We start from the raw sequence: 23,873 nt of genomic DNA, 5'->3' as shown, positions 1-23,873 counted from the left end.
TTACTATGCATCAGGTACTGTACTAACTATTCTAGCCAGCTTATCATTTAATGTTTACAGAAATCATTTTCTCCCGATTACTATTTTTCAGTTTCCATGTCTTAATTTTCTTAGTGATCAACCACCAAGAAAGACCCTTGGTGGATGGAAAAAAGCAGAGTCAATATCACACTACATTCAAACTTGGCTCTGGGAAAGTGAGGAACTCCAAGGCAAATGCAACTTACCCACCACGCACAGGAGTTGCTGCCAAGTAATGAAATGATCATGGTGATAATAGTAACAGCAGCAGCTTTCTTTCTGAGGCTATTATGTGTGCTCTCTCATTCTGTTATTTTTTGCATTTTGTAGACGACTGAGTCTCAGAAAAGTAATTGTTACAGAAGTAACTTTACACTAGAAAGTGGCCAAGCTTGGATTCAAATCAATGTCTGTTCCAAATCTCAGGATGTTTTTCCGTTATGCTAAGCTGATGCTCAATGTGGTACTGCTTCACTTACAACAAGGAATAGAGCATCCTTTGCGTTGGATAACATACTACTTTCCAAAACTAAAGATTATGTTGATGAAGGACATTCATTTTGCGTAAAAGACTGAGACGATCTCAGGGCACTGGGAAATAAGTTGTGTTGCCTTTGACCTTCTCCGTGAGCCACAGTCATAATACATTTTAGTCATTCTACCTCTCTTCCTCCCTGTCTGTCATAGGGAATGACTCTGACTTGGTACCCACCTCTGGAAGGGACATGACAAAGTCATGCAGCTGAGCCTGCTTTGCGGCTTCTATGACTTTTTCCGTGGGGATTTCTTTGGTGTTGTCTCCATACTTGATATTGTCCACTATGCTACAGGCAAACAACACTGGTTCCTGGGAAACGATTCCAATCTTCGAGCGGAGAAACTGGACGTTTACATTTTTGCTGTCATGCCCATCTATCATCTGCCAAACAGAGGTGACAACCAGGGCACTGAGTTTTAGAATTCCAGCAGTGAGGAAAGTTTGTATCCTAGAGTTAGTGTTATGCAAGATATTTGCTTTGCTTAACAGACAACAATCTAAGGATTCTTGGAAATAAATTATGTTGCCTTTGACCTCTGGAGGTGGTGTCTGCCAGAAGTGGTGTCAAAGTTGTGATCAGACATGGTTGTTTGTTTCCCAAGTTCTAGTTCTATGGGTAGTATTATACAAACAGGAAAGGCACTCCAGACAGTATCTAGTTAAAAAAAAAAAAACAACTTCCCCTTATCCTTTGGTGCAGCACATCCTCTCCAAGTATACAGAATTGCTCAATTTTGAGACTCCATGGGTTATGAAATGGGGTTTCCTATGTAAAGTTGTTGGACAATGTAAGAATCAAACCTGTTTCCTTGATTTCACTGATACTAACCTCTGAATAATTGAGATAACAGACCCCAGTAAGAAAGGAGTACATTTATTCACTTAGTCAACCAACAAACATATATTGAATTACCTGCCACAAAGGCACCATGCTAGACAGTCTTTTGTATGCTATATAAAGAAAAAATAATTTGTAGTAAGGTGGATGGACCTAGAATCTGTCATACAGAGTGAAGTAAGTCAGAAAGAGAAAAACTAATACCGTATGCTAACACATATATATGGAATCTAAAAAAAAAAAAAAAAAAGTGGTTCTGAAGAACCTAGGGGCAGGACAGGAATAAAGACGCAGATGTAGAGAATGGACTTGAGGACACGGGGAGTGGGAAGGGTAAGCTGGGATGAAGTGAGAGAGTGGCATGAACTTATATACACTACGAAATGTTAAATAGATGGCTAGTGGGAAGCAGCTGCATAGCACAGGGAGATCAGCTCGGTGCTTTGTGACCACCTAGAGGGGTGGGATAGGGAGGGTGGGAGGGAGACACAAGAGGGAGGAGATATGGGGATATATGTATACGTATAGCTGATTGACTTTGTTATGAAGCAGAAACCAACACAACATTGTAAAGCAATTATACTCCAATAAAAATGTTAAAACAATAATAAAGAAAGAAAGAAAAAATCTCTGTTTTTTAGGAACTCATGATCTATCTAGGCAGTTAATTACAGGAACTCATATGTCTACCATTTGAGCTCTTTCACTTAAAAGGCTTAGAATAGTAAAGGTACAGTATGTCTCACATACCGTAATACTGTAAAGTATTTGGCCCCATGATTTCAGAAAAAGATTATATTAAATGGTGTAAATATATGATGTTTTAGATAATTTTTTCACAGTGTAAAAAACAAACACTACTAGAAAAAATATAAGGCATTCTTCAACAATTAGCCCTCGCTCATCTTCCTCTATGCGTTTTCCATAGTACTTATAGACTGCAAAGCACGATTTAACAATTAAATACTGGAGCTGTTTGCTAATTGTTGTCTATATGCCAGTATTGTAAGCTCCTAGAAGACATAAGACATGCTTCATGCTCCTTAGAATTTCTCACAGGGCCTAATGCAATGCTGGGCACATCACAGGTACCCAATTAAATGTTGAAAACGTTGAATGTTTGCGTTTGTTAGTTTCCTTAAAAGCAAAGAGGATTTTTAAAAATTGCATTAACGGTGGTATTTTTCCTACTGAAAAATGTTTGTAGAAACATTTTACGATGATGTAACAAAATATATTGTGTCTATGAAATGCAAGGAATCAAACTGATTTCTTCATGGGCATTGCTTTCTACCTGTGACCAGAACATTCACTGAGTACATTCAGAGAAATATACTTAATATACATGTTAATGTTGAAGAAGTCAAACATGAAGGATTCAGGTCCCTGCATGTCATGTAGTTCACAGTCTATCTGGGTGATAGACATGAAAGATCTGACATTTGGGGAAACTAGATCCTCTCCTTTGTAGAGATCAGACTCCCAGTGCAACGTACTTTCTAGATTCATCAATCACCAAATACTTTCAAACAAATTAAAATCTCTTTACCTAAAATTAATAAAAGTGATTATAAACTACAGATAATCAACTCTTACTCCTTATTTTCATAACTTCCTGGATTTTACCACTATCTGTTTGCTTGCTTTCTTGTTTTCCTTCAGCATTTCTCATGATGTTATCTATCCTCATTGCAATGAAGATTATACTATTCAGGGATATCAGAAAGTCCTTTTTCAAAAAAGAAGGATTAAATAATCAATCAGACCCACAACTCTGAATCATTTCTTAGAAAACTACTTGCAGACGCACTCCAACAAAATGGGACAGAAAACTGAAGAAAGAGGAAGATAGGGGAACTAGGAAATAATGGATCTAATGCAAAAGATACTGCAGGAAACTCATAGGCTGACAGTTGTTCAGCAGGTGTAGGATGTAATTAGTCCAGGCAGTGGCAGAAATAAGGGAAAGAAGCAGGTTCCTCTGAATAGGTATCAGGAGAGAGACATTGGAAGAAACTAAAGATTTTATAAAGGCAGAGAATGCAAGAAAAAAGAAAGTCTTTCAGAAAAACAATCAAGAAAGAAAAATGTAATGCTAATGTACCTCACTACTTAACTATGAGATGAACAATATTTACTTAGCCATAATAAAAGTTGTTAATAGATTTTCAACTTTTAGAATCAACCTAGAGTAAAAGCGTGAAAGATAATAAATGTTATAAACAAAAGGTAAGCATTTTATATATATATTTTAAATGTGGTACATATAGACAATGGAATATTACTCAGCCATAAGAAGGAATGAAACTGGGTCATTTGTAGAGATGTGGATGGACCTAGAGTCTGTCATACAGAGTAAAGTAAGGCAGAAAGAGAGAAACAAATATCGTATATCAACGCATATACGTAGAATCTAGAAAAATAGTTAACCTATTTGTAGGGCAGGAATAGAGACATAGATGTAGAGAACAGACACATGTGGACACAGTGGGGGAAGGGGAGGGTGGGACAAATTGGGAGATTAGGTTTGACATAAATACACTACCATGTGTAAAAGGGATAGCTAGTGGGAACCTGCTGTATAGCACAGGGAGCTCAGCTTGGTGCTCTGTGACGACCCAGATGGGGGGTTGGGGTGGGGGAGGGGGAGGGAGGGAGGTCTGAGAGGGAGGGAATATATGTATACATACAGCTGATTCACTTCATTATACAGCAGAAACTAACACAACATTGTAAAGCAATTATACTCCAATTAAAGAAAAAAAAGATAATATAAAAGTATAGTTATTAGGACTTGAGAGGTAAAAAGAGGGAGGAAGAGGTGAAAATAGAGGTAGAATTGCTAATATTCTCATCTTAGAAAATGAGAATTCAAGAGATGTTATCTATAGGTGATCGAAAAGAAACAGAATTGTATTGATTAAATTTACAAATAAAAGAACTTTTAAAAGTAATGTAACCATATTGGGAGGAGGTGGGTAAAGGGAGGGGGAGAAGTGAGGGTAAGCTAAATTTCCATCTCTTGAGAATAAATCAACAGAGGGTCTAAATTCGTTAAATTGTGAAACAGCAGCATAAGCATATTATTTAGGGACTCTGAGGTAATCATTGGGAGATCTAAAAACATAAAGTGGTTAAAGATAGTTGCCTTTGAGCAGGAAAATGGAGAATGGGGGGTGGAAAGGGTGGAATAAGGGGTTGGTTTTGTTTTTTTTTTTTAACAAATCTTTCTTATTTTACTTTGTGCTCCTTTGCATATATTATTTGGAAAAAATAGAAAGGAAAAAGAAAAGAAGAGAAAAGAGGAAGAAATTCTGTGGAAAATAAGCAACAAAGCAAACCACCAATTTTTCAAACATCCTAACCAAAGATTTATGGAATATGACTACCAATGTGAGGTCCTTATATTATTTAGACTTTAGCTTCTTGAACCAGGATTGTCTCGGATTTTTCATACTAAATTCCCTTTCTTACTCATTTATCATTGTGTTTCTTATCACCCCCACTTTTTCCATTCCCAGTCATTAGTTTCCTGATTAGTCTGCACTTTCTGCCCCATTTACAGGTAAGTGAATGCTTCTGTTAAGTACACTCATCTCCAGCTTTGCAGTTTTCTTTGCCTAACTGGGCAGCAGACCATCTGGAACTGGGAAGACTATAATGTTAGAAATTGTGAGGTAGAATCAGGTCAACCAGCAAATGACTGGAACTGGAAAATACTGTCCAAGGCAAGCGCTTTGGAATGAGTCTGGCAAGACACAACCTTGAAGATGACTTTTAGGGGTTGGAGATACTCTGCAGAAAGCCAAATTCTCAAATGCATTGAGAATTTTGCATTGCTTACCACCTTCCCTTGGTCAGGATCATAGAAACGTTCCAACAGCTGAATACTGGTGCTTTTACCACATCCACTGCTTCCAACAAATGCCAGGGTTTGCCCTGGACCAACAGACACTGAGAGGCCATTCAGAACTTGTATATCAGGTCGGGAAGGATATGTAAATTTACAGTCAACAAAGTCAATCTGCCCCTGGAAGTTGTCCTGTGGATGGGAAGATTAGAATTATATATGCTCTACTAGAATCTAGACTATTAAAAATGCACATAAGCCTGAGTTTTAAATCCTTGCTTAAGATACCTTCAGCACCAAGCTGCTGAAGTGCAAAGTACAAAGACAGCAACTTAATGAAATGGCATTCTAGTCCCTATTCCAGCAGACGTAGAATAAAAGGAGGCTTGAGCATTGAATTTAAAGATATTTGATCTCTTATTCCCATTCTACCCTAAGGGGATTTCCTTGTCACCCATTCTTTGACATGCTGCATGGAAGAAAATAGAGGATATGATTACATCACAGAAGCCAGTAACTGTGCAAATTCCTACAGCTCTGTTCCCCCAGAGATTTAAAATAATAGCATTACACTTGAAATGACTTACACAGAAAGTTACTTGAGCCCTGAATTGCAAAGGTGAAATACCTTGAGTTGTACTCTCTGACGTGTAAACTCTAGAAATGGACAGATATTTAATAAACCACACAGAGACTTACCTTTGATTGAGCTGAAGGAGAAATAGGGCATTTGACCCATTTTAAAAGATTTCTGAATTTAGTTGACTTTACTGGGGTTTAGGGGTTTTTGGCTCTCTTGAACATACTGGGATATTAAAAATTAGGCAGGGAAGATTAAAAAACACCTGTAGGGACTATCAATTAGAAAAAGTGATATTTCATTGAGATCAAAATAATTTTCTGGGAGTCCACATGAACTCATGTGGAACACAGAGAAACATGAATTAAATCAGTATTATCGGACAGGAGAAACTGGTTTTTCTACATTCCGTACCAGGATATCAGTAGAAATCCTGGTGGTTGGGTAGGTCTCAAAAGACACGTAGCTTCATTCATTCCGGAACTAAGTGTGTTTTACAGTACCTGTGTACTATAAAACAAGTATTCACTGGGTATCATTGCCTTATTCAAGTTCCAGCTTTATGAAGAACTTTTAATGCTAAGGTACTTCATTCCTTTACATTTGTAAATCTACTGTCTGTCCATTCCGAGGGCATATGAGTTCACCCATACACTGCAGAATTTAGAAGATAAGTGGTCTTGAATAACCAGCCCCAATGGCTGCTCTGCACACACACAGAAGCCTCCCCCACTACCCTCTTACCCCTCTGTACTTACCCATCTTTCACCCGCACTACTATACACCTTGATTGTGGGTTGTCGGTCCAGCAGTTGGAAAAAGCGTGCGGCTGAGATTTTAGCTTTGGCATAACTTGGGGTATAAGAGAAGGCTCTCCCAAGAGCTGTCGCACTCAGTACAACTGAAGAGATCACCCTGTAGTTGGACAGACACCCAGGTAGAAAGGGCGCGGTGTGGTTGGTGTCACGGCCTAAGAGGCAGGAGTTTGGGGGTCTAGCCCTGGAAAGGACCGAGCAGCCTTGAGCAGGTCTCTTTAGACTTGTCTGGGAATGGGAGATTGGAGAGATTAGCCTTTTTCAAATTGTGTTCTAAGAAGAAAGGGTGAGGGGAGGATTGAACAAAGGGGGCTCAGATCTCCAAACCCTGCTTCAACTACAACAGCATTTTTAAAAAAATTTGTTTGAGGAAAAAAGACTTCTTAGGAAAAAAAAAAAAAAGACGGAGGTTGAAAGATCACTGGATTGGGTTGCATTTTTACAATGTTAACATTCTATGAATCTATGATTAATGTGTAAAAGACAATTATTGGCGATATAAGCACCAATTCTGTACCAAGCAAGCATGTAATTCATGCTTCAGACAACATGATGCAATTGCCTGTATCCTTCTACTTGTCCCAGCCTCAATGTGTGTATAATTAACGAGCAAATAAGTGAATAAATAAATGAATGATAAACGTGATAAGAGATAGCCCTTTTGCTCTATAGACCATGCTGCGAGGGGCGCCCCCCGAAGTTGTCCACCTGCACTGCAATGCACCATGGGCCCTGCCTCAGTGTGGGTGGTGTGGTGTGGGGTGTCTCTGTGTGTTTTACTGCTCAGTTCATAAGCAGAAATTGTTTTAGGCCAGACTGGCAAAGCCAGACATCTCTAGGAGCCCAGTCCAAAATTTAAAGCTATGACAAGCACCCGGAATAAAATAGGAAATGATGGAAGGTCATCTTTCATTTTTTAAAGAGAAGCCAGAAATTGGGAGCTTTCTGCAGTGTCCCAATTTTTACACGTCGGCAAATAATTCTTCAAAAGTCTTACATAAACTAAACAAGTCAAGAGTTTGTGATTTCTGATTTGGGGTTAGTAGCTCTACATATGCAAAAATTTAGAAAGGAGACTTTCCTGGTTGAGGTGGGCATAGTGGGGCAGGAGAAAAAAATTTCTTCTATATTTCTAGAAGAAGATAGAGGGCGAGCAGACAGAACTCGTGGCTGGAGAAGAGATTTCTTTTAGGGCTGATTTTCCTAATGCCCTCCAAGGCTTTCTCAGACCGTCTCCCCCGCATTTTTCAAGGTTCCCTGCCCCATCACGCCACACCTATATGCATGTGCACCCAGTCCCTTGGTACCCTGACACACTTAGGTGTCTGGAAATGTGAGAAACTGGACTCAAAGCTAAACTTATTAGAAGAGCAGACTCCAGCTATAAACAAAAGAACAAAATTCCCCTGACTAGTCTTTGCTGTCTCTACCTAGGAAGAGTCAGCTAGACATGTGCCTTCTTTACAAGAAGTAGAGCTCAAATAAGGTAGTTCTAGGAACCATCTTATTCAAGGACTTTAGATTTTCTCAGCATTAACCAGTATGGTAGATTGTGAAAATGCTTAATTTGTCCTATTACTCTGTACACACCCTTTTGCAATACAGTTTTTTTATTCCTCTGCGATATTGTGACTTATGATAAGAAAACTATATTGGTCTTTTGTCAGTTCCTGGCACAGACTCCTAAACCCTTGGAATTTCCCAAGTTTTGAGAGGACCGAGGTGTCTTTTGTTAATGAAGTGACTTTGGTAAAAACTCTAGATAACCTAAGGATGGGGCCTGGTTGCCTGGAGAGCCAACCATGCGATTAGAGGGGTGGAACTTCAGTCCCTTCCCCAACCTCAGGGGAGGGGAGAGGCTGGAGATTGAGTTCAATCGACAATGGTCAATGATTTAATTAGTCAGGTCTACGTGATGGAGTCTCCATAAAAACCCAAAAGACAGGGTGCAAAGAGCTTCTGGGCTGGTGAACACGTGGAGATTTGAGGAGAGTGGCATTCCTGGGGAGGGTATGAAAACTCCAAGCCCTTCCCACATACCACACTCTATGCATCTCTTCCATCTGGCTGTTCCTGAGTTGTATCCTTTTGTAATAAACTGGTAATCTAGTAAGTACATGTTCCTCTGAGTTCTGTGAGCCGCTCTAGCATATTAATCAAAGCTGAGGATGAGGTCATGGGAACCTTGGGTCTACAGCTTGTTGGTCAGAAGCACAGGTGATGACCTGGACTTGCTTTGGTGTGGAGGGTTGGGGGAGGGGCAGTCTTGTAGGACTGAGCCCTTAACCTGTGGGAGGACCCAACACTATCTCCAGGTAAATAGTGTCAGGATAAATTGAACTGTAGGACAGCCATCAGGTGTCAGTGCCATGTGATAGCCATGTGAGAGAGTAAAGGAGAAACACTTATCGGATCCTCTCATCAAAAGATGGGGTCCGTTCCTCTTTTCTCTGAATCTGGACTTGGTCGTATGACTTTCTTTGGCCAAAGAAGATATCAGAAAAAGTGATGCATGCAGAGTTGGCAAGTGCTTGCATGTTGGGTCTTGCAATCTTCTGTTGCACTTGGAACTCCGAGAGCACAATGTGAAGAAAACAAGCTCAGCTGCTAAGAGGCCATGTGGAGAAAGAAGGGCACTCAGAAGCCTGACTGAGTCAGCCCAGTCCAGAAGAACCACCCTGACAGCACACAGAATCTTTAAGAAATATTAATCTGAGCTGTTTAAGACACCATGTTTGGGATGGTTTAAGCAGCAGAAGCTAACGGATAGAACCAGACCATTCCTCCCTGGAGTGCTGATCTTTTATGACTCTGGCCAGGTAGTCCTCACCTGAACACATAGCTGAAATGGAGCCCCTCATTGGGAATTAAGTAACCTCCATATCTGTAGGAAGCAGAATTAGCAACAAACACAATGCACTGGGAAAAACCAAAGCAGAATCCGTAAACATTTGCTTTTCGGATGGCTGTCTTGTATGGCTTCTCCAGTTCAGTCTCAAACACTTCTATAAACTGCCTCTCCTTTCCAATCCCAGCCACAGTGCGAATATTACTGAGGGCTTCGTTTGTAATCTGAAGAATGAAAAAGAGTTTTAGAAATAAAAGAGCAGAGATAACTGCTTTCATGACATTTTCAACCGTTACATGGATTAGATCTGGTGCAAATGACAGAAGGCAGTATACAGCACAGATGGGGGCATCATCTGGGAACATAGAGAAGTTGCTGGAGATCAATCTGACTGGACCCTGAGACATTCTATCAGTTCAACACAAGTTCTACTTGATCCTAACATGGCTTTGTTGCCTCTACTTGTTGAGGAAGAGAGAAGAGGGGGAAAAATGGCACACAAGGCTATCTTTGTGAATTCATTTGAAATGTTCAAAATGGTATCTTTAAATGTGTCTGAGAGAAAAAGATTGTTTAATAATAGAAACCTAAAATATTAGATTCTATTTCTTAAAAAATTATGACCAAATACTATATAAGATAGATTAAAACTGAGTATGAAGTTTATCTTTTAGTCTATACTACAAATTTGTATTTGTTTCAATCCCTGCTCTAAGGTAAATAACCACTGTTTCTGAATTACGGTCCTATCCTAAAAAAGGTACTAAAGTGGGCTACTTCCTATTATCGGCATACGAAATTCTTTTGGCTTCTGCCTACTTGGGCGATGTTCACATTTCCTCTTTAAAGAGAAAAAACCTAGTTTAGAGTAAATTTGTTAAAAGGTGAGGGTGTGTATATGTGTGTGTGCATGATTCTTTATCCCTGATATCTGTCCATGCCACCATATCTTCATTTACCTCTGATAACCAGATTTAATTAGAACATACTCTTAAAAGTGCATAGCTGGGCTTCCCTGGCGGCGCAGTGGTTGAAAGTCCGCCTGCCGATGCAGGGGACGCGGGTTCGTGCCCCGGTCCGGGAAGATCCCACATGCTGCGGAGCGGCTGGGCCCGTGAGCCATGGCCGCTGAGCCTGCGTGTCCGGAGCCTGTGCTCCGCAACGGGAGAGGCCACAGCAGTGAGAGGCCCGCGTACCGCAAAAAAAAAAAAAAAAAAAAAGTGCATAGCTAAAGCCTAAGTGTATTCGAGACCTAAACTGTGTATATCTCATGGTTCTCTTTGGGAAAGACATTTGCCACAAGTCAGGCAGACACTGAAGTGTGAAAGTTAAAAGCATGTGCCATTAAAAAGATAGTAACTCCTCTCTGTGTGGTTGGCATGACCTGGAGAAACCATTAAGCTGAAAAGACCAAATAAAGAGGAAAGTGAACTATCCTCCCTTGCAAAGGAGAATACTACACCTAACTGGGACGTATAAGAAATAACTGTTTGACAGGAAACTGAACATGTAACCCTCTGTGTTTTCCCCACTATTTCTCCACACCTGCTCAATCTCATATCATCAGAGGCATATATGAAAAAGGCTAATGGGAAGTTTCTAACCATGAATGTTTGTAGGCTGACAGTTTCCTTAAGTCTGTTTGCACCCCTCATTTTTAGCAGTCTGACAGCCACTCAGCCATAAGCAGTCTGAAAAGTGGGTCTGGGAGATTACCTGTCCTGCGACCTCCAGAGCCTGCTTGTCATGAGTGGCAAATCCCATCAACATTTTGGTCTGTATGGCTCCCGATAAAGCCAGGAAGGGGAAGAAGCACACTATGACCAGGCTTAGCTTCCAGCTAAAGAAGAAGGCGATGATCATGGCCACGGTGATGTTAGTGAAGGAATTGACCATCATCCCAATCTGAGAGCCGGCAGCCTGCAAACCAAACGTGATCAACCAATTTCAGACACACAGTCTCTAACTAAATATCATGAAAAAGCTATTTTGTAGCAAACAGATAGGTTTTAAAAAATTATTTTGATGAAATAGACATAACAATGTTTACCATTTTAGCCATTCCTAAATGTACAAGACAATGGCATCAAATACCTTCAAAATTGGAACTATCACATTTATTCCCAAAACTTTTTCATCATTCCTAACAAAAACTATACCCATTCAATTTAACATCCCTTCCTCCCTCTCCCCAGCCAGCGCCTGTTAACCTCTATTCTATTTTCTATCTCTACGACTTTGCCGATTCTAGGTACCACATGTAAGTGGAATCATACAATATTTATCCCTCTGTGTCTAGCTTATTTTATCAAGCATAATATTTTCAAGATCCATCCATGTTACCGCAGGTATCAGGATTTCATGTATTTTAAAGCCGAATAACATTCCACTGTGTGTATATACCATATTTTGTTTATCCATTGATCTGTTGATGAAAACTTGGGTTGTTTTCACCTTTTGGCCATAATGAATAATGGTGCTATGAATATGGGTATATAAGTATCTGTTTGGTCACTGCTTTCAACTCTTTTGGATATGTACCTAGGAGTGGAATTACTGATCATATGGTAGTTCTATGCTTTAAAAAGGGAGGGTCTTTTAATTAAAGAGCCCCCCCACAATGGACTTGAAGGCTGGATTAATAAAAGTACATCTTATTCACACCTTCTTGGGAGCTCATGTATTGACTAATCTCATTTCATGGGTATCAGAGCTAGACCAGTCAGCGTGAGATTAATTCTAGTGATAATGAATAACCTATAAAAGCTCCTTGCAGATTGAAGATTACAAAAATAGAAGAGATGAGATTATGGCTTATTTATTTAATCTAAGGTCAAGAATAAGGTGAACTAGACACTAGAATACTCAAATGTTGAGAGTAAAATTAGTAAAAACTTTAAGCAGTAAGACAATGTATATTAAAGCCTTTCAAAATGATTATACATTTTGATCCAGTGATTATATTTTGAGAACTAAAAATATAATCAAGGGTATGCCACAAGCTTGATGCAAAATGATATAAATTGCTTATGTGGGGAGGGAGGACCTAAACGGGGAATTCTTTAAGAAATGATGATATATTAAAATGATGAATTAAGCATTCATTAAAAATTCATTGTAGAAGGATATATAAGGACCAAAATATGCTCACATCACATTGTTTCAGGAGAAAAAAGAAAGATTACAAATAATATGTACGGTGTGACCCAATGACTGTGGGAAACACATTTTCTATTTATACAATAGAAAAAGCGTAGAATGATCAAAATGAAAAATTTACAGGGATTTTCCTCTAAAGAGGATTCCATGTTCCTTTGAAATTCTCCATATCATGGTTCATACTGTTGGTTGAACTGGTAGAAGTCGAGATATACAGTACAGCACTACCAATCCAGTGAGTTTTTTCTTCCAAGAGCCTCACAGGCAAACCATGACTTTTCTTTTTCCTCTTTTTCTGATTTTCATGGAAAGTGAGCAGTGGTGTTGAGAGGCAAACTGAACTCTCATCCCTTTAACCCAAATGCCTGGTTTTATAAAGGTGTAGCCTCATCTTGTACACATGTTTAAATCTCCTGAACAAGGCTACAGGTTCTGGGGTTTAGAAACCACAGCTTAGTCTCCCTTAGTCAGAAAAGACAGCCCTTGGAACGTGTCAGGATTCTAGATAGCAATCATCTCCCGTCTTTCCCTCAGGTTCCCGGCTGGGCTGCTTAGAACAGCTTCTTTTCCTAAGACTAACTTACAAGCCAGGCCCCTGTGGAAGGAGGCTTTTTTCCACACACACACCCTCTGGGGGTGCCATTAAGTCTTGTGGAATCTGAGCCTCTGGGCCTAAAAAAAAAACCGATCTGAGAAAGGAGGGAAAGTTCTTCTCAATTGCTAGACTCAGGAAATGCAAAACTCCGACAGATTTTGATTCATGCCATAACACTGATTCTGGGCATTACCTAGGAGACAGTATGCTTTAGCTGCTGTTTGTCAACTTTGGAAATGGGCAAAAGTGTAGCTCTGGGGTATCCTCCCTCGAGTTCCTGTTTTATAGGAAATATGTACGTGGTTATTGGAATTACGTGATTATTGGAATACATAAAGGAAAGAAAGTCTACTCCAGTTACTGCGTGCCTGGTTTCCACCACGGCTTACCCCTTGAACTTGAGAAGCATCTGTAGCAAGCCTTGTTGTCAGTGCTCCAGGGCTATTTCTGAGGTCATCAAACCAGCCAATGTCTTGCCCTAACATTGCTCTGAAACCCAATTTACGTAGCCTTTTTGTGAGGAGTTCCCCGGATTTAGCAAAAGCATATCCCTGAAACATAAAGGAGTCTTTAGTGATATTTTAACAGGAAAAGGGGGAAAATAACTAAATCGCTTACTGAAAAATAAAATTCCTTACCTGCAGAAATTGAGTGCAAAAAGATACACAGCCTATTGCTACAAAAAACAGGCACACACCATGGATCTGTGACCTTTGTTCTTCTTTATCAGGAATTGAAAAAATCTTTGCAAGACAGTAAGCAAGGAAGTAACTTTAGTATTAACAAACAATAGCAAAAGAAATCAATTCAAATATGTTTAAGAGAAATTTCTCTTAGGCTTTGGGTTAAAAACCAGTTCACTTTAAACATACTAGTGTTAAACCAAAGTTAACTATGAACATGTGCACTTAATTCTCTGTGGGGAAGGAAGGCTGCTGAACAAAGCCCAGTGGTTATGACTGACAGAATTTTTGTCTCGTTTCTTTGCCTGATGTAGGCAATTTTATTGGCTTTTCTTTGATACAGATGAAAAATATGATGAAATGCCTCAAATTCTTTACATAATAAGGCAAGGAAAAAAAGAAAGGAAGGAAGAAAAGAAGAAGGAAAGGAGGAAGGAAAGAAGTGGGGAAGTTACTTGAGAATCTGAGAATATTATTCTGGGACAAAACTCAGAGTAATATGACCTATGTCTTTCCCCAATAATAAAGATGGCTTTCACACTCAGGTGCCTCGCCTGTTATTAGTTTTATAGATTGCTTATATATATACAAATAATAGCATCATTATAAAAGCAGCTGGCACACACACAAAAAAGCAACTAGCTACCAAGGCATTGACTGGAATTGTCTTAGGACAGAAAAGCTTCCATCCATCAGAGGCTGAAATTGTTGCTTCTAAATCACCAGAAGCTGAAAACATTCCCCTCAAAAAACTCTGGAAATTATGAGTGGGGTTTTTTTTCAGTCTATAATAAGTGGTAAACTATACTCATAAGTATATTCTGAACTTACAGGCACATGCTCAAGTAACTGACTGGGACCCACGCTGTTGCAATAAGAAAATGGAAAGAATAGCTGCATATTCTAATGACATCGCCCCCTACAGTGAAATAGATCTTAGGTGCATCAAAACCCTCCTAACTCAGACTAAGTGAGGTAACTGTGAGAGTTCAGAAAAGCTATTTATTAGAGAGCTGCACAATAAATCCTTACTTATTGCTCTGCATTAATTTGAGTAACTAGAACAATGCCAGAAAGCAGCTGCTCAAAGGAAACCATTTATTCAACAAATATTTACCGAATGCCTGCTATATGCCAAATAAATCTCCTGCAAACAATGCAAACTACTCCATTAACAAATCCTTCTTTGTAAAGCAGAAGTAACCCGTTGAAATGATCACAAATTCCAAAGTAGGGGGAGGGGTTCTAAACTAATGAGATGTACTCTTTCTAGGACAGAGCTTTGGGGCCCGTTATGGTTCTTAGCAATAAAGAATACATTCATTCTTAATGGATGAAGTGGGTTCAAAAGATGCCACAGTCATTCACCCCACCATGGAATAACTCATGTAAGTTTACTTTACAAACACAAGGACTTAAAGATATATTTCAGTTTGGTTTTAAAAATCACTATACAAATCCCCACCAACCCCACACGGTGATGCCACAATTCTCATTCCTCTCTAAGGTCACCTATTATAATCATGGACTATCGTACGGCATGTTAGCCAGTTTAACTCTTATTTTATAGACGGGAAACTAAAGCCCACAAGATCGAGTCCTTTGTCCAAGTTCATTTAGCTGGTGGTTATTATTAGATAAGGAAATGCCTGGTTTCCAGATTCCAGTGCAGTGGTTTTCTTCTGGGCACGCTCTCTTGGCTCTTGATATTACCCGTCTTCTCAGGGTTAAAAAAGAATGTTTGGCTAATATTAAATTCAAGATTGGGCATCAGCTGTCTGTAACCTCCCCCCCAACCCCCACCCCCGCTGACAAATTCTACTGCATGAGTTCTTTGTACATTCTTACTGAAATGCAACCCGAAGGGCTGCCCATCCCCCGGTTCTTCTGTTTTTAGACTAGCTGTAGTTCAAGCACACATCTACATCATTTTGTAAAGGTAAGTTTGTTTAAGGAGAAAATGAATTCTCTAGACTCTTGCTATTTACCAGATGCAAATGTGTTACTTAACCTACTTTAACTTAAATGAGGATTTCCTTAAATTAGGATTCTTAAAACAACCCAGTGAGGTAGATTTTCTTGCCCTATATTATAGATAAGGAAGCTAAGACTCATCAAGGGGAAACCACTTGCCCAGATGCATGCAGACAGCACAGAGCAGAGACCTGCGGCAAGCCCAGGGCTGGCTGACTCCAGCGTTCATGCTTTTCCCCAGCACGCTATGTCCAAACTGCAGTGCTTGGAACACTTGGCACCTTTTCCAAGTCAAATAAACCCAGGGAAAGTGCACCAGAGAAATTACGCTTTACGTGTACATTGAGGCTTCGCTAGATTAGCAACAAGGTCCCTAACGCCCAATCATTTGCTGGGTCCTCGTTCCAAACTGTGGTCTCAGTACCAACTGTGAATATTGTGCCCTTTAGATATGTCAGAATGAAAACAGTGCAATTAAAACCAGACTATTATCTGACTCATGATTATACCCTACGAGATGAAAGAAAGCATCATGAACCCACTGATGAATATGTGATAATTATGCTAAGAGGCACACAAAAACAACCTTCTTTATCAAAGAAGAAAAATAGTAAAGCTTTATCCTCTTAGCAAATATAACCCTGTGAGAGCCTTAACGATGAGCAGATTTTGGATTTCACCAACTAGATCCTGCTACTCTGATCCTTCGGTCCTTAAGTGAAAAGCTGAATTGCTCAGGCTAGGATTTTCTGGTTGTGACCAGAAGAAACACAGAGAATATTCTCACCACCAATAACCAAGGGCAGGGGTTATAACTGGATCATCAAATTTTTTCTGACTTGGCCATTTCACAGACCACTAGAGCTGGAAGTTATCTTACAGATCATCTTTGCCAATCCTTCCTTTGATAGTTAAGGAAACTGAGACCCAGAGAAGTGGCATGATGTGACCCCAGGGCAGAAAAAAAGTCTCCTGGCAGGGAACCCAGGACTCTTCCCAAAGCAGTTCATACACAGGGTTTGGGTGAAGTTGAGTGAATGCATTCCATACTCTGCATTTATAAGAGAGAAAGAGATGATCAGCAAAGAAGTTGGCATCCTGGAATTATTTTAAAAGTGAACATCTAGGGCATAGTCTTGGGTCTTAACAGATTCAGTGCCACCCCCTACACGCTCTACATCTGCATCACTGCTCAGTGGAATGCATTTCCAGAGCCTGTCCCTGGTAGAATGTCAGCTTTATGAGAGCAGGAGGGCTCTGGTTTTCTTGCTCCTCCTAATACCAGCAACAGTGTCTGGAAAACAGTAAGTGATGCGTAAATATTTGATGAATGATGAGTGGATTTTTTTTTTTTTTTTTTTTTTTTTGCGGTACGCGGGCCTCTCACTGTTGTGGGCTCTCCCGTTGCAGAGCACAGGCTCTGGATGCGCAGGCTCAGTGGCCACGGCTTATGGGCCCAGCCGCTCCGCGACATGTGGGATCTTCTCGGACCGGGGCACGAACCTGTATCCCCTGCATCGGCAGGTGGACTCCCAACCACTGCGCCACCAGGGAAGCCCTGATGAGTGGATTTTTTGGTTTAATGTCTGTCTTCCTCATAGACTGGAAACTGCAGTAGGGAAGGCACCCTGACTGACACTGTGTTCCCAAGTCCCTAATCTAGGGGAGATAACCAACAAATACCTATTGAGTGAATAAAAGAACATTTCTATTATGTTTAGGGTATGGTATTTACTAGATATTAATGAATATAAATTAATTATTAAAATATTTTCAGCATAACCAGAAATTCAGTTCACCAGAGTTGGCCCCTGTGTTTCCAATTTCCCACCTTTCTGATGATTTCCTCACTTAACACAAGGGGGCAGTGTGAACATTGAAGCAGTGGCTGAGGCCATCCCTATAGGATTGATTTTTTTTTTTTTTTTTTTTTTTTTTTTTTGCGGTATGCGGGCCTCTCACTGTTGTGGCCTCTCCCGTTGCGGAGCACAGGCTCCGGACGCGCAGGCTCAGCGGCCATGGCTCACGGGCCCAGCCGCTCCGCGGCATGTGGGATCTTCCCGGACCGGGGCACGAACCCACGTCCCCCGCATCGGCAGGCGGACTCTCAACCACTGTGCCACCAGGGAATCCCTATAGGATTGATTTGATCTTGCTTGTGGACTATACAAGTCTTTCTATACACCTTATGCCTGAGGGGACTTAACTTCTGGTCAGGAACTCTGCCAGAGAGACCGCAGGAGAGAAAGAACAGCAGAGGAGGAAACTAAAACTTAGGACTCTCACAAATCCTTCAGAAAAGCTGGTGCTAGTCCTGGTCCCATCACCCAATGTGACCCTGTGTCACCTTGAACAAGTTGTTACAGTTCTCTAGATTCTAGGTTTGCCGCCTTGTTGATCTCACAGGATTTGTGTGTGTGTAAATTTCAACTAAGAAAATGTGATAGCATTATTGAGAACTAATTTTGCAATGATAAGGTTTTATTGGAACTTGGCTCTGCAGTCACACTGCCTGGATTTAAATCCCAGATCCACCACTCACTCCCCTAAGTTCTTTACGCCTTGGTTTGCTCCTTTGTCAAATGGGAACAATAAGGATACCTACCACAGGTGGTTATTAGAAAAGTTTAGTGAACTATTGTATACCAAGTTCTTAGATAGCGCCTAATTATTGTTTGTAGTCGTTATTATTATTGTATTATAACAATGAAGTCAGATGGAGAATATCAAAACTCCTAGGAGGTGAGAAACTGAAATAAGCTTATCCTTTATCCATGCCTTATTTTACTTCTCTCTTCCTTTTCCTGTTTTCTCCCCACCTCCCCATTTCAATGGTGCAACCAGCGGAAGAGAAGAGCATAATACAACATGCATGAACACCTGCCATTACAAGTCAAACTTTGTACCTCAGCTGTTCAACAAGATCAAAATGGCCCCCCAATCCTTTTGTATTATTCAACCAACCTGCTTTGCATTCTGATTTGGTTTGCATATAGGTAAACTGCCCTCTTTTGACACTAAATTTGCAGCCATAGTGCTGTTTTTTTTACAGACACGATGCCTGTTGGAGGGTGCTGCCAGCCCAAATGAAATACCGCTTCACCTTCTTGCCTCCTGTGTGATGGAGACTCGAGACATTTTTAATCCTTTAGAGATGAGAAAAAAGAGCTAAAAAAAAGCTTAAAAATAAAAAAGAGCTAAGTCCATTACAACAAAGAGCCAACCTATCAAAAACGACAATATCCACTGATAGACAAACCAAAGGTAGGAGGAGAATAAAGCTGGTCCAGCTGTTTGCTTACCCCAAGAATCTGGCTGAAGAAGAAGGCATAGAAGGGTGTGACTGTCCCATTGACAGCTGCGCCCACAGCCCCTACCAGCATGTAGGGCCATTCTGGAGCATTAACTTTCAGAATCCTCCTAACTGGGGCAGGTTCAATTTCTTCTTCCACAGGAATGTTCTTGTCCTTGAGGGAAGAGGGAGTTACATTAATCATCTAAATTTCTGCATATCCTCTTTTGTTATACAGCAGACCCTTTGGCATTCACAGATTTGAGTCATGGTTTGATTGGTTATGAGTGGTGTTAAAGATCTATGAGACGAAGTGATTCGTTATTTTGTGAAAAATCTTTCTGAATTGCTTGCCACCATGCTGTGACTTGGACGGGATCGATCTTAGAGTGTCTGCTCATCTGAAGGTGAGCTCGTAGTTCTCATTTCACAATTGCATAGGTATTAACTCTTGGGGAGTAATAAATATATTGGATCTGTAAGAAAAATAACCCCCCAATTTTAAAAAGTTTTTGTGCTATAGTGGTATTTACATATTTGAGGACTTGTGAAATTTTCAAGATATGTCCTTCATAAATGTCAAAGCTCTAAAATCTTGTAACTGGCTAAAGCTCTAAGGCAGGCCAGTGTATCTAAACAAGGCAAAATAATTTAAAAAATGTATTAAGTGGTGTCGATGGTTATCAATTGCATGTTTTCTCTAAGGTTTTCCTTAATTAATGCCCAGAAGTAAATGGTAATCAATTTGGATTTCTAAATTCTGCGTTTTCTTCACAAGGAGTAAAAACTATTTCAAAATTTCCCTATTCCAATTTCTTTCTTTTTTTTTTTTTTTTTTCGGTACGCAGGCCTCTCACTGTTGTGGCCTCTCCCGTTGCGGACACAGGCTGCGGACGCGCAGGCTCAGCGGCCATGGCTCATGGGCCCAGCTGCTCCGCGGCATGTGGGATCTTCCCGGACCAGGACATGAACCCGTGTCTCCTGCATCGGCAGGCGGACTCTCAACCACTGCGCCACCAGGGAAGCCCCTCCAATTTCTTTAGTTGCCATTAAAGTGTCAGAGCTAGCAAATTTTTATCCTCTTAAAGGCAAATATATTCAGAACATCATCTTTTTACCATCATTTTTCCTTGTTATAGATATTGTTCAGTGCTTGGTCTTTAGGCCCATTATTCAATAATCTGTTAAATTTATTGCCCACTTTGTTTGAGAAAGGCTTTTAGGTGACGTATATAGATCTGTATTGGTTTATTTTTTACTTTTTCTATTAAAATATACTAAAAATGTCTACAGCAAATTGACTACAAAACTATTAGTGCTCTCTTTCATTAATACGCATTTACCCCTTAGGGAGCTGAATGCCAGGAACAGAAGACAGCAAGGAACTTCAAATACTATCCTTTTGCTTCCAAAGTCAAAGTCTACATTACCAAGTCAATTGAAATAAAAGGCTGGTGTCCCTCTCATTCTAGTTGCAAGCCAAATAGGATGGACGAAGGCAGCTCAGCTGGTGATAGATTTGTCAATGCCTCCGTCTCAAGTTCTCTCTTGGCCTGCCCTCAACAGTTGCACTTGTCATTACTACTCACTCATGCAGCAAATCCTTCAATGATTTCATCTCTGACATCTTACTAAACTCTAGGAAATCAATGCAGAGAGGAAGACAGGTGGCTGGGAAAGCATGAGGGAAACAGGTGTAGAAAGAATGGGGTTCTTGGATGAGCCTCATATGGCCACTAATGGAATATATCACTGAGTTCTTTAACTCTCTGAGGTTCAGTTACCTCCTCCTCAAAAGGAAAGTTGCATGGGGAAGACAGTTCTCTATGGGTCTCTCATGATTCTGCACATCTTGTGAAAAGAGGCATTGACTTCCTTTGTTCAGGCTATCTCTTCAAGGATATTTGTACAGCAAATAGCCTTGGAGGACAGAGGTAGTGTCTCCATCCCAAGAAAAGGACAGATGTGCTTATTGCCCATTATAAAAACATCAGGTTCCTCAAGCCCAGGATTCCTCTCCCCGTTCATTTGCTGGTATCATCTGGCTCTCTTTGCATCAACTTAACGGGAAGTGGGGTTGGGCTGGGGAACTAGTGCAAATGCTCTACTCTGGCTCCTGCTTGTGCTCTGAGTAAAAGGTCGTTTGTCTCCGACGCAGAGCTCTTGTGTATTCTGCCAGCATCCATGAAATTGGGTCAGGCTATAGCTTGCAATAGAGCAAAATATCAAACCCTTTACAGTTCTAAACAGTGGTTGGTGTCCAGTTCTGGATGCTTACCAGACTCATGTGGGTCGAAGATTAAAATTACAGACACCTGGGTCCCATCAACAGAAATTCTATTTTAGGAAGCCTAAGTGTGAATTTGTGTTTTAAAAAATACTCCTCAGGTAATTCTGATGACAAAGCCCATTTTTTGAGGTCCTCAGCAGTACACAATCTCCAAAACTCCTTCCAGAACTAAATGTTTGGGGTGCTATGTTTGAACGTTTTGAAAGTGTCAGCTGTGCTATACCATCTAGGGATATTAAACTCCAATATTTCCTGGAACCACTGTCCCACAGGATGGTCCACCCACAGTCTGACATGATACAAATCTCCCTGGTCTTCTGATATCTGAAAGTATCCCTAAACCTTAACAACAAAACCAAAGACATCTAAAAGCAGTATGAAGTACCTTTGGTCCAGTAGTTAACATTCCAAGATAGGCTAACAGGAAGCAAAATTTAATTAATTTGAATAATTTTCTTTTTTCCCCTTTCATTAAAAATTTGACTTTAAAGGAAACTATGCCCCAACCCCCCAAAAGATGAGGCTATTAAGACTGAATGATGCAAAAACTAGGAAATCTGTCCCTGAGTAATTGACTTTTGATTGACTTTTATTTAATATTGCTAAAAGACAGTAGAAGAATAAAAGAAAATTAAAGTCACTATGTACAGAAGGGTTTTTACCTCAGGGATTTTGCAAAGCTAAAGACGAATTTACTCATCTAAAAAAAGCTAAAAAGCTAAAGATTTTATATATATATATATATATATATATATAGCAAACCAGTAACTCACAGAGAGATACAATTATAAAAGTTTATATATGCCTCCTCACTGCAGGGTTCCTGCCTCTATTGTGTCAATGTCAAGTTGCACAGTGCTCATTTATTTATCATATGTCATGAAGGATCCTGCTAGCAGCTCCAGTGCAGGGAGAAGGACAGTGGCTCTTGTTCATCTTTGCATCCCTAACACAATACCTGGAACGTGATAGGTGTGCAATCAGTGTTTATTGGATGAAAGAATGAATGAAGCTTTTATGCCCGTGGCGCATACATGCAACAAAACATTTATTTAAAAAACACTGATCACTCACTTACAATGTAGATGGTACAATGCTAGACAATGAGCTTTTTCCAGCTTCCTTCCTTCCATCTCCTTGTGTAGGTCAGGTGAAAATATAACTTCCTACTTAAATCTTATGTCCCGATTTCTATACTTTGTTACATTGACTTTGTCATGCCAATCCATAGGGGTCTCCTGCCTCGATAACGACTTTAAGATATGATGATAGGAAATGGTAACTATGACCAAGAAGCAGGGACAGCAGACTGCGGGTGGCGGAGCGGGGAAGAAGCTTCGGAGCCGTGGAGGAAAGCACAGCAACAGGGGTGTGGAGGGCAAAGCGGTGAGATTCCCGCACAGAGGATTGGTGCCGACTGGCACTCACCAGCCCGGGCGGGCGGGGCTGGGAGCTGAGGCTCGGGCTTCGGTCGCAGCGCCGGGAGAGGACTGGGGTTGGCTGCGTAAACACAGCCTGAAGGGGCTAGTGCGCCACTGCTAGCCGGGAGGTAGTCTGGGGAGAAGTCTGGACCTGCCTAAGAGGCAAGAGACTTTTTCTTGCCTCTTTGTCTCCTGGTGCGCAAGAAGAGGGGATTAAGAGTGCTGCTTAAAGGAGCTCCAGAGACTGGCGCGAGCCACAGCTATCAGCGTGGACCCCAGAGACAGGCATGAGACGCTAAGGCTGCTGCTGCCGCCACCAAGAAGCCTGTGTGCGAGCACAGGTCACTCTCCACACCTCCCCTTCCAAGGAGCCTGTGCAGCCCGCCACTGACAGGGTCCCGTGATCCAGGGACAACTTCCCCGGGAGAACGCACAGCGCACCTCAGGCTGGTGCAACGTCATGCCGGCCTCTGCTGCTGCAGGCTCGCCCCGCATCCGTGCCCCTCCCTCCCCCCGGCCTGAGTGACCTAGAGCCCCCAAATCAGCTGCTCCTTTAACCTCGTCCTGTCTGAGCGAAGAACAGACGCCCTCTGGCGACCTACACACAGAGGGGGGGCCAAATCCAAAGCTGAATCCTGGGAGCTGTGCGAACAAAGAAGAGAAAGGGAAATTTCTCCCAGCAGCCTCAGGGGCAGCAGATTAAATCTCCACAATCAACTTGATGTACCCTCCATCTGTGGAATACATGAATAGACAACGAATCATCCCATATTGAGGAGGTGGACTTTGGGAGCAACAATATATATATAAATTTTTTACCTTTTTCTCTTTTTGTGAGTGTGTATGTGTATGCTTCTGTGTGTGATTTTGTCTTTATAGCTTTGCTTTTACCATTTGTCCTAGGGTTCTGTCTGTCCGATTTTTTTTTTAATCACTTAAAAATTTTTTTTCTTAATAATTATTTTTTAT

The 23,873-nt window shown here is 40.8% G+C and overlaps 1 protein-coding gene across 3 annotated transcripts in view; it reads right to left on the bottom strand.

Moving 5' to 3' along the window:
- Nucleotides 1–23,873, bottom strand: part of ABCB11 (ATP binding cassette subfamily B member 11) — an 82,318-nt gene that overhangs the window by 2,002 nt on the left and 56,443 nt on the right. For 2 of the 3 annotated variants that reach the window (XM_060151454.1, XM_060151455.1), the window contains exons 18-25: nucleotides 19,204–19,368; nucleotides 13,883–13,987; nucleotides 13,634–13,795; nucleotides 11,207–11,410; nucleotides 9,473–9,714; nucleotides 6,586–6,742; nucleotides 5,242–5,439; nucleotides 734–940 (exon numbers count right to left, since the gene is read on the bottom strand). In XM_060151454.1, coding sequence (XP_060007437.1) covers nucleotides 734–940; nucleotides 5,242–5,439; nucleotides 6,586–6,742; nucleotides 9,473–9,714; nucleotides 11,207–11,410; nucleotides 13,634–13,795; nucleotides 13,883–13,987; nucleotides 19,204–19,368 — 1,440 coding nt within the window. Of the gene's footprint in view, nucleotides 1–729; nucleotides 941–5,241; nucleotides 5,440–6,585; nucleotides 6,743–9,472; nucleotides 9,715–11,206; nucleotides 11,411–13,633; nucleotides 13,796–13,882; nucleotides 13,988–19,203; nucleotides 19,369–23,873 lie in introns of all 3 variants that reach the window. The other variant, XM_060151456.1, reaches the window with a different exon arrangement.

This window comes from Lagenorhynchus albirostris, chromosome 6 (genome assembly GCF_949774975.1).
Source record: "Lagenorhynchus albirostris chromosome 6, mLagAlb1.1, whole genome shotgun sequence".
NCBI lineage: Eukaryota > Metazoa > Chordata > Mammalia > Artiodactyla > Delphinidae > Lagenorhynchus > Lagenorhynchus albirostris.
This window is presented reverse-complemented; position numbering and strand designations above follow the sequence as displayed.